Source organism: Sardina pilchardus, chromosome 3 (genome assembly GCF_963854185.1).
Source record: "Sardina pilchardus chromosome 3, fSarPil1.1, whole genome shotgun sequence".
Lineage (NCBI taxonomy): Eukaryota > Metazoa > Chordata > Actinopteri > Clupeiformes > Clupeidae > Sardina > Sardina pilchardus.
This window is the reverse complement of record NC_084996.1, coordinates 8,620,588-8,639,437: the sequence shown is the minus strand read 5'-3', so window position 1 is coordinate 8,639,437 and position 18,850 is coordinate 8,620,588. Positions and strand designations below refer to the sequence as shown.

The following is an 18,850-nucleotide window of genomic DNA, read 5'->3' as shown; positions in this document are numbered from 1 at the left end:
ATGGCAGCACAGGCCACACACACACGCACACGCACACACACACACACACACACACACACAGTGTCTCTAGCCTAAGATGATAAGTGTGCGTTATGTTGCGTCTTTGTTCTGCAGCTAAAATGACTTAATGACAGCGTATCTGTCAGAGCAGAGGGCACCAGTGGGACTTCAAACGTGCGCTGCTCCTCCACGCTCCTTTACACCCATCGGGGCTTCAAACACACTAACACGCGTTCCTACACCCACACCCATTATGGCCTCCTTTCATGTGGATTTCGCACAGGGGGGTTCAGGTGAAATGGAAGCACTAGGTGGGGTGTGCCACACACACACACACACACACACATACTGTACACACACACACACACTCAGCGTGAGATGATATGTAAATGGCTGGCTGTTCAGCAGACCGTGGTATGTGTGTGTGTGTGTGTGGGTGTGTGTGTTTGCATCAGCGCCTCGGCGTCTCTAGCGTAGAACAGAGAAGGTGATAATGATCATCATGGTGATGATGATGTGTGTGCGGTGTGTGTTCTCTGGCGAGAGCCACACTCACATCAGAGGCGGTTGATAATGTATCTTTGGTTATGTACAGGGGGATTTATGGAAAGACAATCCAGCAGCTCAGACACGCACACACAAACACACACACACACACACAAACACACGATGGATGGATGCTGAATGTGTGGTTGTGGAGCGCCCTCTGGTGGACATGTATACAACCCTCGCCCACAAAAAACTTCCCAGCCTTAAATGTAAACGGCTGATTGTCTCGTGAGACGAGTGCCTGGTTGATCTGGGGCCTATTGCACAAAACTAGGATAAGGGATTAACCCGGGATATCTTGGTTATCCTGGCTCAATTTATCCGTGATCCAGTTGCACAAAAGCGGGATAGGGGGCAGCAGGATATGTTATGGTATAAGTTACCATGGCGATTTATTCTGTGGAGCTAGCCTGCTCCTGACCAGGCTCACAGCCAAGATAAGTTGATTCTAATGGTAATTACATTATCTGATTGGTTCAGCTAGCTGTCATTCAAATGAGACCTCCACGTGATTTTTTTTTAAAGAGCTGTAGATTCCATTTATATATTATTTGCAACATGCATTTACTCGCAAAACACAGCAGAATGTCTGCCTAATACCATATGGATGTCATTTAAATTATGGTGGCCTTATAATTAATAACATAGCCTACTCGTTGTTTGCTTCTTTTTTGACAGATGTTTGATGAATAGGCTGCTGTAGTAGTTGATTGGAAGTGGAGGGGACATTATTCGAAGGTGTTTTGAACTAATTCGGCTTTTAAGACAAATTACTTTGTGCATCTTTGCAGTGGCAAAGCGCTTCCTAATGACGTTGCGTGCCGAGACAAGGAAGCTCTCACACACGTGGGTGCATACGTAAATTTGCATTCAATTGATCTGCCACACCTACTCCCGCTATGTAACAGAAATAATCATGATCCCCCATCCAAAAAAGTAAAACTTTACCTCGTTGTTAGTCTATATCAAAAGCGGTTGTTTACTTTGTGTGCAAGACGCTATTTTTCGCGTCTTTTTTATTCCAACCGCGAGTTATTGGGGGAGAAACGAGAACGCGCACATACACCGGATAACTTACACCTGGCTTGATGAATCCGTGTCTGCTCATCCTGGATTGGTCTTTGTGCAACCAATTCAGCCGGTATGCTCTTGTTTAGGATTCAGTGATCACGGCTCAGTAACTTATCCCGGATGTCTTAATTCTGCTTTTGTGCAACGGGCCCCTGGTTTGCCAGCACTGTTTACACATGACCAGCAGATCTGGATCAAGACTGCGACGTTAAAGAGCATCCACCAGGCATGGTGGGTCTAGCTTTTAACCTGGCACGTTGTCTGGTCCAGTGAGGAGAAGATTAGTGTGTGTGTGTGTGTGTGTGTGTGTGTGTGTGTGTGTGTGTGTGTGTGTGTGTGTGTGTGTGTGTGTGTGTGTGTGTGTGTGTGTGTGTGTGTGTGTGTGTGTGTGTGTGTGTGTGTGTGTGTGTGTGTGTGTGTGTGTGTGTGTGTGTGTGTGTGTGTCTCTCATGGGGCCCTTATCCTCCCACACGAGTTTCTACTGATCTGGCACAGCTACAGTATAAGGATAAAGACAGGGCTTTAAACGATTCCATTTCCTCATCCTCCTAGTTTGAAGACCAAAGGATGAACTTTGTCTACTGTGTATGCAGGAATCGGTAAAACACCCATCTTATCCTCTGTGTGTGTGTGTGTGTGTGTGTGTGTGTGTGTGTGTGTGTGCAGCCATGGGCTTGCGTGCGTGAGAGGAATCCTGTGATATGAAGGCCATCCAGATGGCCAGCTTGTGTCTCTCCTTTGTGTCAATGATACACTGTAACTTAATGTAGGAACCAGACAGCCAGTGGTCAGTCCTTCACTAGTCTTACTGGCAAAATATTTAATCTCTCTCTCTCTCTCTCCCCCTCCCCCCCCCTCTCTCTCTCTCTCTCTCTCTCTCTCTCTCTCTTCTCCCCCCCCCCTCTCTCTCTCTCTCTCTCTCTCTCTCTCTCTCTCTCTCTCTCTCTCTCTCTCTTCTCCCCCTCTCTCTCTCTCTCCCTCCTTGTCCCAGGCGCTTCCATGAGCATGTGGATGTGTTTGTGTGTGAGTGTGTGCTTCCTAACCTGGTGTGGCAGGCGGGGCGCACGGCTGCTGCCATCCGGACCTCTGCCCTCAGCTGCATGCTGGCCCTGCTCACCGGGGGCGCCATCACCAAGCAGCAGGTGAGACTTAGACACAGACACACACACACACACACACACACACACACACACATGCGTACAGACACATATAGGTGTGCACACACACTCACGCACACACACACATACACAGACACATATAGGTGACCATTCAAAGCGAAATCAGTCGCTTTGCGCACAACGTTATTTTGAGAGAAAAAAAACTAAATACAGAATCTACACACACACACACACACACACAGACACATATAGTACACACACAGACACACAGACACACACACACACACACACAGGCATACAGATAAATACAGAATCTACACACACACACACAAATCGATTCAGTGTATGAGCTCACACAGACACACACCAGTACTCGGATACAAATTCATGTTATTTTGACTGTCTGCCTCACACACTCCCACTTAAACCTGCAGAAATGTTTCCACTCGATGGTGTGTTTGGGTGTCCCTGCACTGACCCTTTGGTGTGTTCGTAATAGACTCGCTTTCAGGCCATATTCCAGTAGCAGGTGTGTGTGTGTGTGTGTGTGAGTGAGAGAGAGAGTATGGGGGAGTGTCATCATATCGTTGTCCATATGAAACAATACACAGTGGTCTTTCTGTACAACTGGTTTTTGGCCTGAACTTTTCTCTCTAGGCTGTCATCTCACTTAGCATATGCTGCTTTCTCTCTCACACAGCTTGTCCCACACACACACGCACACGTGCACACCACTCTACTCTGTTGTTCTTCTCTTCTCTGTCTAACTGATACTGGGCTCACACTCTCTATCCCCATATCTCCCACTCGCTCTCTCTCTCTCTCTCTCTAGCTCTCCCTCTCTCTTAATCTCTCTCTCTCTCAATCTCTCTCTCTTTTGATTTCTTTCTCTAACATTGTATTGGTCCTACGCTTCCTCCTGTGAAAACAATTAGTTGCTCCATTAACAACTGGCCCCTATCAAATGTGCGATGATCTCATCCCAAATTGCCAAGCTGCCAAAAGGTGTGTGTGTGTGTGTGTGTGTGTGTGTGTGTGTGTCTGATAAGCTTCTGGATTTCTGGTGAAGAACACGGATGGCTCTTAGGACTGTTAAAACACTGAAGCTGTGAGATTGGTCATAAACTGCTTGAGTGTGATATTTAACACACACACACACACACTCACACACACAATATCATATTCAAACGTGTGTGTGTGTGTGTGTGTGTGTGTGTGTGTGTGTTGTGTAGCTGCTGTCGTTTGAGGACAGGCTGACTCCTCTGCTGGTGTCTGCTCTGGAGGAGGACTCCCAGATGTGTCGGGTGCTGGCCTGCCAGTCCATCAGCACGCTGTTAAAGCTCACCAGGCCCCACCTGCAGCCAGACACTCTCAACAAGATCTACCCAGGTATGGTACACACACACACACACACACACACACACACACACACACACACACACACACGGACAGGCGCTGAAGCCAGACACTCTCAACAAGATACACCCAGGTGGGCTACATAGACACATACTAAACTAGCGCTTTAAAATAATAATGGTTTGGCTGATTCATTTTATAATATTGTGTGTGTGTGTGTGTGTGTGTGTGTGTGTGTGTGTGTGTGTGTGTGTGTGTGTGTTTCCAGAGGTGCTGAAGCGTGTGGATGACAGCAGTGAGGAGGTGCGGGTGGCGGCCCTGAAGACTCTGGGCGTCTGGCTCTCCTCTCTGGGTGAAGACTACAACTCCCATGGCTACCAGCCCCACCTGGAGTTCCTCTTCCAGCAGCTCCTGCTCTACCTAGACGATACTGACCCCAAGGTGCAGGAAAACACATTTGGTGAGTGAAAGAAGAGCAGCTACCAGCTGTAGAAAAAGGCGATTTACAGACCAAACAGTTCTGCAGTGGGGGAAATACTGTAAGTATTGAACATGTCATAATCTTTTCCAGTAAGTATATTTCCAGCGAGGCTATGCACATGAAATTTTCTCCAGACCTTAGTATTAACTAAGGAAATCCACACATGTAAAGAAATTAAATCCACGCATATAAAGAAAACATTAAGCCCATAAATAAAGGTATGTGTAACAAAGTGAAATGACACAAAAAAGTTTTGAACACCAATTTTGTGAAATACTTTGTGGAAAAGCCTTTGTTTGTAATGACAGCTTCAAGACATTTCCTGTAGGAAGAAACTAATCGGCTTCAGTATTCAGGTGTGATGTACAGTACGGTGCCATTTCTCCTCAAAAACATGGTGTTTAGTGTGACCAAAAAGTTATATTCTGCACTCGTCTGACCAGGCTACATTCTCTCAGTCATTCATAGGCATGTCCAAAACGTTGTGTACTGTAGCAAGCTTTAAATGAGCTTTGACAATTATTTTTGGTGTGTGGTGAGCGTGCATGGAAGCCATGGTGGTGGAGTGCATTGCAGATACTGTAGTTTTCTCTACACAATTGTACCTGCTGCCTCTAAGTCTTTTTGGAGCTTTCTCCAAGTGGTCCTTGGCTCTGAGCCTTGGGCTACTCCTCTGACTAGCCTTCTGACTCCCTGCTCAGAAATCCAGCTCCTGTGCGTGGGTGGTTGATGATGCAGTGATATTCTTTCCACTTGCAGATAACGACCCCAGTGCTGCTTGCTGGAAGATTCTGAAGTTTTGAAATACATCTGTAAATACAAATGTTTTGCAACAATAATGTTGCGAAGGTCTTGGGAAAGTACTTTGCTTTTACCCATTACGAGATGTTTCTTGTGTGACATCTTGGTAACAAAAAAAAAAACAGCTGATAGTAATTTGCACAGATAGGAGGTATAATTACATTCTAACAATTTACAGATTTCAGCTGGTTCTTTGCCTTTCCTTGCCTTAGTGTACTGCATTTTCCGGTGTCATTTCAATTTATTTCACATACAGTAACTTGACGTATGGACTTTGATGTTTAGATTTCTTTATACTGTATGTGTGGAGTTCCTGAGTTATTACTAGTGTCTGGTGAGAATTTCATGTGAACTACTGACTGGAGAGGCTGGAACCCATAGAACTACAGTTCCTTGCAGGGTGCTTGCTCAAGTCTTGAAAGTCTTAAAAGGTATGGAATTTTAAAGTGCCTTTTTCCAGACCTTGAAAAGTTTGGAATTTTTTAGAAAAGTCTTGGAAAAGTCTTGAAGTGTAGCTCATGAAGAACTGATGCAAGTACTCAGACTGAACATGACTGATATACCCTCCACAATTTTGCGACTTTTGCGATTTCATTTTTTTCCATTTGCAATCGAAATCCATAATTTCATGGCAGTGTTTTCTAAAACATTACAAGGATTTCTGCAATGTTTTTCATTTTAAACCTCATCTAGGATGATCTCTAGATATCAGTCTCTCAAGTCTGTTCAAGATTCAAGATTGTCTTCATTAATTCAACTCAATTCAATTCAGTGATAGGAAGAAACCTGTGCAGTTCCACAACTCAAGGGGCTGAACCATGCAGTAAATCAGTAGCTAGGGTAGGCTAGGATGTCCATAGATTTTGCAGAGGCAATATCCAATATGATATACAACATGATGTAAAAAGATCCTTTTTTCTTGAGTTTACATGTTTTTTTTCCTGTTGGATTATATTTAAACAATCAATTTAACATTTTCAAAAATGTAATATGTTGAATATGGATGATAGTTCCAAAATCACTGAGTAATCACGTTTAATAATCGTGATGTCAATATTGAACAAAATAATAGTGATAATGATTGTTACCATAATCGAGCAACTCTAGTCCAGAGTTAGTGTTGAATCAAGGGGTGGGGTAGGTCGATCCTGCCATGGGCATCTGAGAGGGTCTTAGGGAGGGAGATGGTTCTGCCATGGGGGTCTCGGTATGGTTGCAATCTGCATTACATCTCATTATACTACCATTAGAGAGTAAAAATGATTGCGTGTTGGCAGCCTGACTACAAAACTACAAAATGTCGAGGTCTTGGAGAAAAAATTATACGTTTGGAAAAAGGTTGGAAAAAGTCTGGAATTTTTAGTTGACAAAAGAGCAAGCACCCTGCCTTGGGCTTTTATTTTGTGTAAACATACATTTACATGTCCAGTAGGAACACCAAGATGACGTATCACACATTACTGTTTATATTATACACATTATACACACATTTGGTCACTGATGGTGGACCAAAACATGGCACGTTTGATTTGCTTTCATACTTAGATTTTTGAGATGGACGTTGACGTTGCACAGTTTAACATAAACATGCCTATAATAGGGCCTTTTAGCACACAGCTCCTGAGTTGCCTTTTAAGCATCAAACACAAAACCATAATAATATTGTGAATCTCATCCATTCCAATTCCCAACTGTGATCTGTCTTCACTCTTCTTCGTAGTCTTGAGAATCTTGAATTGATGCACCTAAAGCCCTGCAGGGAATACATGCAGGGCTAAACCTGATGTGTGTGTGAGTGTGTGAGTGTGTGTGTGTGTGTGTGTGAGTGTGTGAGTGTGTGAGTGTGTGAGTGTGTGAGTGTGTGAGTGTGTGTGTGTGTGTGTGTGTGAGTGTGTGTGTGAGTGTGTGAGTGTGTGAGTGTGTGAGTGTGTGAGTGTGTGCTTGTGTGGAGGCCCTGACCTCTGGTGTACTGGATGCAAGAACAAATTCCTGCGTATGAGTGCAGCAGAGGGATTTACACCCCCAGCGGCCAATCCTCCTGTCACCACCACCTCCTCAAGTCAGACTGCTGGAGACCTACAGTAGCCCTTACACACACACACACACACACACACACACACACGTGGGTGTTCATGGGAGCATCAGAGCATCCTTCACCTCCTCCACATAGACTCCCAGAATTTCAACACCCACCCCCCACGTGTCCCCCACCCCACACCTCCCTCTGGCCCCCTGCAGTGCAGGGACACCCCCCGGCCCTCCACCCCTCCAGCCCTCCACCCCTCCAGCCCTTGCCCTGTGCTCTGGCCTTCCTCCAGCTGTCGCAGGGCTGAGCGAGATGGCCACGGAGATTAGACTGTGGGGGGCTGTGGATGAGAGGAAGAGGGGACTGTACATATGAGGGTGATGATGATGAAGGTGGTGCGGTGCCGATTGGGAGGAAGGTGGTGCTGATGGCAGAGATGGAGGTCAGGAGTTCACGAGTGGTTGGAGATGGTGAGAGGTGTATTCGTAATCCCCCCTCCTCTCTCTCTCTCTCTCTCTCTCTCTCTCTCGGCCCACAGCTTCCTCTGTGTCAGGTTCAGGCGGCACATATGTCCAGCTGTTTCAGCCAATAAATCACAAACATGTTCTCACACACACACACACACACACAAATGCATGTGCACACCCTCACAGCGGGCCCTGATGCGCATCCTCCTCGGAGCTTTGGAGTGCTTCCTGGGGAACAGTGGTGTCTGGGAATCTCTCAGCACCTTTATCACACACACACACACAACACACACTCACACACATGCCCACGCCATGACATGGTGCAGTTGAGGATAATCATCCCCACATGGAGTTACTGTCTTGGTGCATGCGTCTCTGCCTCGGCTCCACGTGTGTCTGTGTGTGTGTGTGTGTCTGTGTGTCTGTGTGTGTGCATGCGTGCGTGTGTGTGTGCGTGTGAAGGTGTGTGAGGGGAAAGAGAGGGAGAGAGAGAATGAGAGGGAAAGAGGGAGAGTGAGAAGGGGCTCCTCACAGGAGCGGGTTTCCCCTGCGTTTGTTGTGGTGGAAAGACTGGCAGCCTGAATGACTCATGCCTCATCATCCTGTCTTTGTTGTGTGTGTGTGTGTGTGTGTGTGTGTGCGTGTGTGCGTGTGTGCTTGTGTGCGTGTGCGTGTGCGTGTGCGCGTGCGCGTGTGCGTGTGTGTGTTAGAGAGAAGGATTTTGTGGTGCGTGTGTGTGTGTGTGTGTGTGTTAGAGAGAAGGATTTTGTGTGCGTGTGTGCGTGTGTGCGTGTGCGTGTGTGCGTGTGCGCGTGCGCGTGTGCGTGTGTGTGTTAGAGAGAAGGATTTTGTGGTGTGTGTGCGTGTGTGTGTGTGTGTGTGTTAGAGAGAAGGATTTTGTGTGTGTGTGTGTGTGTGTGTGTGTGTTAGAGAGAAGGATTTTTCGGGTGCACGTGTACATTATGAGTGTGTGAATATCTGAGTGAGTTATCTGATATTGTGTCTTTGACTGAATGTTCGTCTCAAGATCCTCATCATGTTTGTGCAGAACTTTACAAGAGGAGAGATATGCAAACATGACATATACAGTAAAACCGAATAGCAAGTGGTGAACTGGGGGGAAAACCTTACCAGCCTTAGTAGCCCAGTTCACTACATGCAATTTGATTTTACTGTATTTGTGTAATTTGGAAAAGTAGTCAAAGACATCCCTTCTGCCTTGAGTGTGTGAAAAGTGAGGTGGCCTGCAGACCAGAACGAATAGGGTTACGGTTCTGGTTCTGGTTCTTAGCAGACGCCTCAGTCCAAGCCTACATGAAAATATTATTTACGACTATTGACTCCTATTGCTATTAGTAGACAGACTAATAGACCAATTTCATCATGTCCAGATGTCCAGCCTCGTTGATGGTAATGATACCTTAATTGGCAAGGTAAAACATCTTCCTGTCTATCTTTCCTGTGAACTTTTCCTTTGCAGTCTATGGGACTATGCTGTTCCACAGGAAGTTGTTTTTCACAGTGGCCCTATCTTGTGAAATGGGCTAATTATAGCAGAGTAAGAACAATAGCAGATTGTCCTGATGACAGTGACCATAACCATGTGTAATAAATGGCGACCCTGTAAGGATATAAGAGAGGAGTCCCATGGCCCTCTTCTCTCTCAGACTGATCATATTGGAGCACTGATGCATGAGCACTACGGATAGTAGAAAAAAAATCATCTTAATGTAGGCAAACTCATGGATATTAAGAGTGGCAACCTAAAGATCCTCTTACCAAACGGTGATTTCCTTTTGGCAAACCTCTAGTAACGAAATATCTTGAAACACTCATACGCTGTAAAGCAAAATGTAAGTGAAAAGCGTGGTGCCAAGTAATGGTCTGCAGTTCTACCTAAGGCCGGCTTGCAGACTGCCTGCGTGGCGTCAGCGTAACGTGTCTGTTGCGTGTCAGTTGCGTGTCAGTTGCGTGGTTCTAATCACTCCAGAAACGTGTCTGTCACGGCGCTGCGGCGCCCCTCTGCCTATTAAAGCATCTCTTCACCGTCTCTTTTGAATGGAAACGCTTCCAACGTGCTTGCGTGTGGCGTGAAAATAGGCACCGGTCCTATTTCTAGCATGCGCACACGCCGTAGACGTGCATGTCACGTAGGCAGTGTGCAACCTCTAACCTGTTAGCTACTGTAAGGGCTCCTCTGCACAATAGCTTGAATGCTATTCCTTATTTTTGTAAGTGGCTCTGGATAAAAGCATCTGCTCAATGAATAAATCTAAATGTAATTGCAGACAGTGGCATAGATAATGGCGTTGGCGGATAAGAATGGTGTGGTTGGTTTGCACATCCAGGAAAACGAATCAGGTGGCAGTCGTTTGTTTTCTTTGGGATGACAAGGCTTCTGATGAGTCCATTAGTTTGATACACAGCTGTGTGTGTGTGTGTGTGTGTGTGTGTGTGTGGGCCTACTCAGCTGGAGATTGCAGCCACGTGTGGGTGTGTGCATGCCTGGGTGAGTCACTGTGCGTTTATGTTGTGTTGTGCGTTTATGTCGCTCAACAAAAGTGTCGCTTGACAGAAAATATTGTCGCCGACTGACGTTGCGAGAACTTGCGACACACAGGCTTTCGTAGGCTTTGGGTTGCGCTAGGGACAGGTTGTCTGATAGAAGGACACTTGGTTTCAATAACAACTTCAGTCATTCGCAATGATAACAGTAACAGACAACACTATAAACTGGCCTCAAGTTCTCAGTGGTCCTCAGACAGGTGGACTCAAAGCTCTCTATGACCTTCAGACAGGTGGACTCAAAGTTTTCTATGACCTTCAGACAGGTGGATTCTGTTCTCTATAACCTTGAGACAGGTGGACTCTGAGGTTGCTGGCCAGGGACGGTGAACTCACCAGCGGCTGTGTGCTCAGGACTTCGTAACCTTGACTGTAGTCACCTGCGTCATAACTCCTGAGCTTCGGATTTTATATTGTGCCTGGGAAAGAGCTTCATGGGAAGATTTGTGTGTGGGAGTGGGAGGGTGGGAGGTGTGTGTGTGTGTAGAATGTGTGTGTGTGTGTGAGAGAGAGAGAGAGAGAGAGAGACAGAGAGAGAGAGCGCACATATGTGTAGGGGTTGTGTGTGAGTGAGTGTGTTTTTTGTCATAAGATGAGCTCACCATGTGCTGAGTGATAGCTGGTACTGACTGTACACATAACTTTCCACCCACTGGTACTCGACTCCTCTCTCTCTGTGTGTGTGTGTGTGTGTGTGTACACGTGTGTACGTGTGTATGTTTGTGTGCACATCTGGCCTTTTGAAGCTTATTTCTCTTTGATTCCCCACCCTTGCTTTTTTATGCTTCTTGAGTTTCAAACACGCCTCAGGAGCACCTGATGTGTGTGCGTGCGTGCGTACATTTGTGTATGTGTGTGTGTGTGTGTGTGTGCGTGCATGCGTTTGTGTGTGTGTGTGTGTGTAAGTGTCTGTCTGCATGCCCCCAGAAGCATTTGATGTCAGCAGCTTGCTTGACAGGATGACAGATAACCACCCCACTCCTCTTTCTGCTCCGCCATAATTCCCATAATGCCATTCGCTCTTAAAGGCTTTGCCAAGGCCCTCTGCCCTATACCCATAGAGCAGCCTCTTCTTAACACACACACACACACACACACATACACACAGACGCCCCACATCCATTCCCGGGGAATTCAGGGGTGGCTCCTCACACAGACGGTCTTTGTTCTCCATTGTTTGATTGCAGTCTGCACTTGACCAGGAAAAAAGAACAGAAGAAGAGTGTGAACTTCACAAGACTAATCAGAATTCCCCTGTTGGCAGGAGGAACAAAAGTGAGGCTATATTGTTAGCATTAACTTTCATAGGGGCACTCAGGTGTGTGTGTGTGTGTGTGTGTGAGAGAGGTGGGGGATCTCTAGGTTCACCTCTTTCGCTGAAATGCACTTTGCAGATGACGCCATGCCCCAGTTGGTTTGCTATGCAATTCATGCAACATACTGTATTCATAAGGCTAATACTGGCAGTACAATGTGCATCATGATACAGGAGTTACTGTTTAGTAGCCTATATTGCCATGTTGTGGTATTTTAAGTAGGCAATACATTTGGATTTTGCTCATAGTGTCAACTATATACCACCTTATTCATTAAATATGAACAAAATATTTACTTTTTTTCAATCAGAATTTTTTATATATCACAGTCCCTGTGACATTTATCATCATAGTGCTACCCTTACTGAAGTCGGACCAAAATAATTGGTTAAAAAAAAATGCTTCCTGCGCCTGTATTACACATACTCTAGTGAATGTGTTTGTCAAAAGGGAAATCAGTCCCTGCTACTAAGAGAACAATCTCAGAATCAGCTTTATTGGCCAGGTTTGCATAAGCAAACAAGGAAGCTATGAAGAGAACAGTCTCTGCTATCGCTGAGTGACAAATGTAGAGATTACAGTACTTTTTGATGACTGAATTTCAATGCTGGGAAGTCCTGGATAAGGTGCTGTTGGGTCATATTTTGGTCTATTCCCCCTCTGTAGAGTCAGTGACACCTTGGTACTCTTCTGACACCTAGTGGCGACAAGACTGCAATGGCTGTGAAAGTGCTCCACATCAGTAACCTCTTCCTGTGCTCTTCCCTTGTCCTCTGCAGAGGTGTTGAAAACAGGAAGTGCCGTCCACCCGACTCTGTTGCAGAAAGAAGTGGAGGCGGTGAGGGACAAACAGCGCTGCCCAGTCTACTGTGACAAACTGCTTCAGCACACTCAGTCAGTTAATTAAAGACCCCAGCATATACAGAATTGTGAAACCAAATACATTATATGTGAACCATGACCCCTTAGGTCAACTGTTCTTGTGCTATTTTGCGGCTGTTTATTAGATGTTGATTTCATTCTTAATGTGTCTTAATGTGATTTCCGAGACAATGTTAATACAGGGTAGTGTGTGAAGGTGAAGAATATTGTCTTTGATTTGAGTATGCTTTGGACCAGATGATAACAGCCAAGCGTGCCTTCCTGTTGATTGTGTAAAATATGTTTGAAATTAAAGTCTAACATTTCCACTAAGTTGTAGGCCTGTCGACTGGATTGTGATGACCATAGGTTATAACTAATACTACAGAAAGTGTAGCGGAGTCTGAATGAAAACAGTACTGGTCCTCATTTAGGTCGTTCTAATGAACACACTGTCCCTCTCGCACCATCCCGAAACACCATTTAGCCAATCAAACTTGAGCAAAGTCAAGTGTATTGCTGGAAATCACCTTTCTATCATGCATAATAATATATGCATACTGTATAATCTGTTCCTTTTCCTGGTTCTGTCCAAGAAAAGAGAGACTTCATTATCGTGCACCTGGCATCTGTCCGTGCTCTCTCCTCACCAGCCGCTGATCTCACCTCTCCCCTGACCTTCGAACATCAACGGAGATGCCCTCTCTTGAAGGACACGTGTTCTCCCACTTCTCTGACTGTTGGCCTGTTCTGCTCAAGATAGTAATGGCCTTGACGCTCACAGCAAATGCTTTAGGCCCAAAACGCTTACAGCAAACACAGCAGGCCCTGAAGCCCACAGCAAATGCAGTTGGCCCAAAAGCCCACAATAATTGCAGTAGGCCCAAAATGACAGCTTATGACCATGAATGCATTCTTTGAATCATGGACAAACACCACACAAGCTACAGCACCTGACGCCCGCAACAGAGAGGCAGAGAGAGAGGGGAGCTGTGTGTGTGCCTGAAGTGCAGAGAGCATCCTGGTTGGCCAGTTTTGCTAAATCAGTTTTCAGCGTAGGTGGGCTTTCATCTCTTTTCTCTCAAAGTAAATTGATCAGTTCAGTGTATAATAACATGAGTGTCATACAGAGTCAGTGCCCCCAAAAAGGAACATTTAAGACCCATTTCACATCAGACTACACAAAAGTGTACCCTTCTCTCATAACAGTATATGACACAATGATAGTCTTGTACACTTCACTCTTTGTAACAGTGACTTTAGCATTGCCTATGGCGGGATAAGTGATTGCAAAAGATTTGTTGAGGTGAGTTTCATTTGCATATTATTCAGGCATATACTATATGACTAGTTGTCAAGGCTACTTGAAAATCCCAAAATACCGAAGACTTACTGAGGAAATTAGATTTCTACTGCCTGGAACCCACCTCTCCCACATAGGTGAACACCTTCAAGGAATAACCTTCAAGCTACGATGCAGCGGAAACCTTAGATAGGTTGAGGATGAGAGTTGAATGTTTATAAGTTAAATGTAAATCACTAGAAAGTAATGCACTGATGTCATGTGTACAGACAAATAGATAATAGATGATATAATGTGCACAGTAACATTTAATTATAACCAGCCTTGTAGCATGGAAAGGGACCAATAAATATTGCATTTGCTGTTACACAGCAATTTGAGGATGTGCAATCAGTGAGAATGTTATTTAAAGCGCAGCCATAGATATATAAAGTACGTTCTAGAGCCCAATGCGGGATCTAGCTTTATCTATGAGCGCAGCTGCCTAGACCATTATGACATCACAGCCTCAATTCAAGTCTATGGAGGAAGATACTGTATAACAGCCTTATCACGCAATGTTAATAAAGAATCCTTCAATTAAAAAGAATCCCAGTCATCATGGTTATGGTTATGGTTATTTAGCAGACGCCTTTGTCCAAAGCGACATACAAATAAATAACAATACAAATTAAATAACAGTGAACAATTACAAAAAGGGAGAATAGCAATATTATCAATAAAACAATCAATTAAGCACTAACCTAATGAGAAATAAAACAATGAAATGAGAATAGCAATCAAATAAGTCACTCAGTTAATTATATAATAACAATAACTATAGCATGGTATGGCTAAATTTAAGGACAATAGCAGAATAAATGTCAAATTCTAACAATGGACAAATTATAACAAAACAATACTATTATACAAACCATAACACATAACAAACGCTCAAAAGACTAAGTGCATATTAAACAAATATGCCTTAAGACCCCTCTTGAAAGATCCAAAACTGTTGCTGGAACGGAGAGCACTGGGCAACTCATTCCACCAACACGGAACCACTGAAGAATAGGATCTACAGTTTGACCTAGCATGAATGGTTTGTCGACATAACAGACGCTCCTCAGAAGATCGCAATGGGCGGTTGGGAATGTACATCTTGATCAAAGAACTGAAGTAGCTAGGAGCAGATCCAGTCAGTGTCCTATAGGCCAGAGTGAGAGATTTAAATTTAATTCTGGCTACTATAGGGAGCCAGTGGAGAGTAACTAGGAGAGGGGTTGCATGTGTCCTCTTTGGCTGATTGAAGACCAGTCGTGCTGCAGCATTCTGAATCAACTGTAGTGGTCTTAATACACAAGCAGGTAGGCCAGCTAACAGGGAATTGCAGTAGTCCAGCTTGGAGATAACCATTGCCTGTACAAGAAGCTGAGTGGAATCTTGTGTCAGATAAGGTCTGATCTTCCTAATGTTGTACAGGGTATACCGACATGACTTTGCAATTGAGGCAACATGCTCAGAGAAAGTAAGTTGGTCATCAATTATGACACCCAAGTTACGTGCCGATCTAGTTGGAGTCAATGAGGATGAATCAAGCTGGATGTTCATCTGTTGGGGAATGGCTGTTTTTGCTGGAAACACCAAGAGCTCAGTTTTTGAAAGATTAAGCTGAAGGTGCTGATCCTTCATCCAGATTGAAATATCCTTCAGGCATGCAGAGATCCGATGGGAAACACTAGAGTCCTCAGGTGGGAAGGATAGGAAAAGTTGAGTGTCGTCCGCATAGCAATGATATTCAAATCCAGGAGAGCGAATAATCCCACCTAAAGAAGTGGTGTAAATAGAGAAAAGGAGGGGCCCTAATACTGATCCTTGAGGGACTCCTGTAGTGAGGTCATGAGACTTTGATATCTGTCCCTCCCAAGACACGCTGAAAGAACGCCCTTTAAGGTAAGATTTGAACCAGTCAAGAGCTTTCCCAGAAATTCCCAGTTCATATAGTGTAGAAAGGAGAATGTCATGGTTAACCGTATCGAAGGCTGCAGATAAATCTAACAGAATTAACACTGATGACTGAGCAGAGGACTTAGCTACTCTCAATGCTTCAGTCACAGATAGAAGAGCAGTTTCAGTAGAATGACCACTCTTGAAACCAGACTGCATAGGGTCTAGTAGGTTATTCTGATAGAGGAAGTCACACATTTGCTTGAAGACCACTTTCTCCAAAACCTTTGACAAGAAAGGAAGAAGGGAGACAGGTCTGTAGTTCTTCACATCAGTTGAATTAAGTGTACTTTTCTTCAGCAAAGGTGTAATTATTGCCTGTTTAAAAGAAGAGGGAACTATTCCAGAACTGAGTGAAGTATTAAATACATGTGTGACTGCCGGTATAATAGCGGGTGCTATAGACTGCAGGAGAGTAGACGGGACAGGATCCAAAGGGCATGTTGTTGGACGGCTTCGCTGAAGCAGTTGAGAGACCGCTTCCTCATCAAGAGGAGAGAAAAAGTCCAATGATGGCATCATGTTAACACCAGGCAGAGTCCTTCTTACAGGGTCATCAAACTGAGCACTTATCTTAGCAACTTTCTCAGTGAAAAATGTTGCAAAGTCATCTGCTGACAGTGAAGTAGCTGATGGCGGTGGTGGAGGATTGAGAAGAGACTTGAACGTAGAAAAAAGTTTTCTGCTGTCAGTGGCGTTCTCAATCTTACTCTGATAGTATATTCTTTTTGCAAGTGTGACAGTGGATGAAAAAGATGAAAGCATAGACTGGTATTTACTAAGATCATTTCTATCTCCAGATTTATGCCATTTCCTTTCAGCAGCTCTAAGTTCCTTGCGAACTGAGCGTATACTGTTTGTCAGCCATGGATGGCGAGGTTTAGAACGAGTGGGTCTTGTGGAAAGAGGACATGCTACATTCAGACAGGATGCCCAGACATCCCAAGTCTCCCGGAAGTTGCGGGAGTCTCCCGCATATTAATAGCGACTCACTGATGCCCGCAAATTACTTAAAATCTCCCGGAATCTAGAGCGAGCGGGCAAGATCGCGCACACACGACACAGACTGTGCTCAAAACCGCACCCAGCATCTGTGTAGCGCGCACACGACAGAGAGGCAGAGTGAGAGACTGTTCATGTGTGTGATAGTGTGCGTGTGTGTCTCATGAAGCATCCTGATTGGCATGTTTCGGTAAGTCAACCAATCAATTTCCAGTGTGGGCGGGATTATATCTCTTCTCCGGTTTCATTTCAAGTGCATATTATTCAGGCCGACTAGTTGCCAGGAAAACAACAAACTCCTTAGACCTGTTTAAAGTTGCAATGGAATAAGAATAATAAAAATAATGATAAATATAGCCGCAAGCGGCGATGGCGGGCCCGAGCACCTGCGGTGCGGAAACCTGTGACATTTCGGAATCTAACAAAGCAACACGTGCGTGTTGGTGGGCATGTGCATGAGCAACACACATGCCCACCAAATTTGGTCAATTTTCTTGAATGTATGTGTCAACCACAACAGACAACACGCTAGGTGGCGCTATAGAGTCCCTAAGCCACACCCTAGGCCAGAGCTCTATCTCTGACTATCGATAGCAATAACGCACAAGCCCACCAAATTTGGTTCATTTTTGTGAATGTGTGTGTCAACCACAACAGACAATGCACTAGGTGGCGCTATACAGTCCCTAAGCCACACCCTAGGCCAGAGCTCTATCCCTGACTAGCTGTAACAATAACACATATGCCCACCAAATGTGGTTAATTTTCGTGAATTTGTCAACCATAAAAGACAATGTGCTAGGTGGCGGTATAGAGTCCCTAAGCCACACCCTAGGCCAGAGCTCTATCCCTGACTAGCAGTAGCAATAACACACATGCCCACCAATCGGGTTCATTTTCGTGAATGTATCAACCACAACAGATAATGCGCTAGGTGGCGCTATACAGTCCCTAAGCCACACCCTAGGTCAGAGCTCTGTTTCTGACTTGCGGCAGTAATTACACACAAGCTCACCAAATTTGATTCATTGTCGTGAATGTATATGTCAACCACAACAGGTAACACACTAGGTGGCACTATAGAGTCCCTAAGCCACACCCTAGGCCAGAGCTCTGCCTCTGACAAGCCATAGCAATAACACACAAGCCCAACAAATTTGGTTCATTTTCGTGAATGTTTGTGTCAACCACAACAGATAACGTGCTACTAGGTGGCGCTATAGAGTCCCTACGCCACACCCTAGGCCAAAGCTCTGCCTCTGACTTGCGATAGCAATAACACACAAGCCCACCAAATTTGGTTCATTTTTCGTGAATGTATGTGTCAACCACAACAGACAATGTGCTAGGTGGCGCTATAGAGTCCCTACGCCACACCCTAGGCCAAAGCTCTGCCTCTGACAAGCCATAGCAATAACACACAAGCCCAACAAATTTGGTTCATTTTCGTGAATGTTTGTGTCAACCACAACAGATAACGTGCTACTAGGTGGCGCTATAGAGTCCCTAAGCCACACCTTAGGCCAGAGCTCTGTCTCTGACTAGCGATAGCAAAAACACATAAGTCCACCAAATTTGGTTCATTTTCGTGAATGTTTGTGTCAACCACAACAGATAACATGCTACTAGGTGGCGCTATAGAGTCCCGAAGCCACACCTTAGGCCAGAGCTCTGTCCCTGACTAGCAGAAGCAATTCCACATGTAGCTGTCAAATTACATCCAATTTATAACCTTTTTTCTGCTTATAACACCAACTTCCTGTTTCGTAATAAGACGCCATAATTCAAACCTTCGCCATTTCGATATGCTTCGAAAATTCTAAAATCTGTTCGCAATTCCTCTCGGGCAACCCCTCAAGATCCTTTTACTGCTCATATGACATGATTTCGATAAACCGTCTAGGAGAAGTGTTTCAAAATACATGATGTGCAAAAATCATAATCA

At 44.8% G+C, this 18,850-nt stretch overlaps 1 protein-coding gene across 1 annotated transcript in view; it reads left to right on the top strand.

Annotated features, from left to right (window-relative positions):
• Positions 1–12,935, top strand: part of LOC134076534 (dynein axonemal assembly factor 5-like) — a 46,325-nt gene extending 33,390 nt beyond the window's left edge. Inside the window, exons 10-13 of the mRNA XM_062531644.1 lie at positions 2,612–2,762; positions 3,971–4,127; positions 4,363–4,554; positions 12,530–12,935. Of these exons, the coding sequence (XP_062387628.1) occupies positions 2,612–2,762; positions 3,971–4,127; positions 4,363–4,554; positions 12,530–12,657 (628 nt within the window). The 3' untranslated portion in view covers positions 12,658–12,935. The remainder of the gene's footprint in view (positions 1–2,611; positions 2,763–3,970; positions 4,128–4,362; positions 4,555–12,529) is intronic.
• The last annotated feature ends 5,915 nt before the right edge of the window (positions 12,936–18,850 follow it).